The sequence below is a fragment of the Stegastes partitus genome, unplaced genomic scaffold (genome assembly GCF_000690725.1).
Source record: "Stegastes partitus isolate 25-593 unplaced genomic scaffold, Stegastes_partitus-1.0.2 Scaffold184, whole genome shotgun sequence".
Classification (NCBI taxonomy): Eukaryota; Metazoa; Chordata; class Actinopteri; family Pomacentridae; genus Stegastes; species Stegastes partitus.
Window position 1 is genome coordinate 123831 of NW_007577915.1, and position 1606 is coordinate 125436.

At 59.8% G+C, this 1606-nt stretch overlaps 1 protein-coding gene across 1 annotated transcript in view; it reads left to right on the forward strand.

Moving 5' to 3' along the window:
• Positions 1 to 1606, forward strand: part of atn1 (atrophin 1) — an 18403-nt gene that overhangs the window by 5804 nt on the left and 10993 nt on the right. The window contains exons 2-3 of the mRNA XM_008280189.1: positions 338 to 454; positions 528 to 1600. Of these exons, the coding sequence (XP_008278411.1) occupies positions 338 to 454; positions 528 to 1600 (1190 nt within the window). The remainder of the gene's footprint in view (positions 1 to 337; positions 455 to 527; positions 1601 to 1606) is intronic.

The following is a 1606-nucleotide window of genomic DNA, read 5'->3' on the forward strand; positions in this document are numbered from 1 at the left end:
GTGTGTCTGTATCTTTGTCTGTGTGTGTGTGCGCGCGTGTGTGCATGTGCGTGTGTGTGTGTGTGTGTGTGTCTGTATCTTTGTGTGTGTGCATGTGCGTGTATGTGTGTGTGTCTGTATCTTTGTGTGTGTGTGTGTTGCTGGTGTATGAGTCATCAGGACGACACACTCACGGTGTCCCAGCTGTTGGATTGTGTGTTTTACAGCTTCATATCTTTGATGTTTCGTGTCTGACATGGATGTTGTGCGTCTGTGTGTCTGTTCTAAAAACAGACTTTGGTCTATCAGGGATTCAAAGCGTCGCAGCAGAATTAGAAGTCTTGTGTTGTTTTAGCAGAGAGGAGCTGCTGAGGAGTTGGCAGCCAATCGCTTCAGTCGCAGATCGCAGGGCCATGATTCATCGGAGAGCGAAGGGGAGGAGCTTGTGTCTCCTCCGAAGAGGCAGAAAGTTCAGGTGTGTTTCGTTTCATCAGCTGCTTACGGTTACGCTGCTTTGATTCAGATTCTGACTTTGTTTCCCTCGTCAGGATTCGGCCTCGACTCCCAACCCTCCCACATCGACACACTCCACCGACAGCTCGGCTCCTTCCACTGTCCCGCCCCCAACCTCTGCTGCCAGCCAATGCCGCGAGAGCGACAACGAGGACGGCCAGTCGCAGGGCAGCAGAAGTTCTGTGGTGGGCAGCCTGGCCAATAGCAGCAGCAGTCTGAGCAGCGGGCGGGACATCGACCAGGACAACCGGTCGTCCTCCCCCAGCCTGTCGGCCTCCCCCCTGGGCAGCCTGGACTCAGACTCGGATGGACCCGACTCACCCAAGCAGGGTGACAAAGGGAAGGAAGGCAAGGTGTCAGGGGAGGACAGGAGGCGGGGGGAGGAGTCTTGTGGAGACGAAAAGAGAGACGTGGACGCCCGATTGGAGGACTGTCCGACCCTGAAGCCCCCCTCCACCCCTTGCTCCACCCCGTCTGCCGACAGGAAGTCTTTCTTCTCCCTCGACTCCAAGCTCATGTGTAAAGTCGAGTATGGCAGCGGTGAAGCGGTCCTCAGCGGCGGCAGGATGACCTCCAAAGCCAGTTCTCAGTGCATCACCAAGACGACCATCTCCGGGACAGATTTCCCCCACAACAGCCCCAACCTGCCCCACCCCCTGCCCCCACCGCTGCCCCCTCCTCCGGCCCTGAAGCCCCTGGAATTCGGCGGGCAGGTGGAGGTGAAGGCTGAGCGAGACAAACCGGACAAACCAGACAAACTGCTGGACAAAGCCCAGTCTGCACCCCCCTCGCTGCTGCCCCAGACTCCCCCTCAGGCCCCTGCCCACCACTACAGCGCCCCCGGCTGGCAAGGTGGCACGGCAACCGGTTGCCAGGGGAGCTGGGGCTATTCCCGTTACCCTGGCAACCACCACCCGCCACAGCCCCCAGTGCAGCAGCAGCAGCTTCCCTCCGTCTACAATCCCCCCTCTGCCCGACACTCTGCCTCCCACCCCTCTTACCTTCCTCACCCTCACCCCCATCCCCACAGGGAGTACCTGCCCAGGTACACTGGAGGAGGGGGGGACCGAGAGAGGGGCGCGGCAGGAGACAGGGAGCGGGGAGTGAGGGGGGA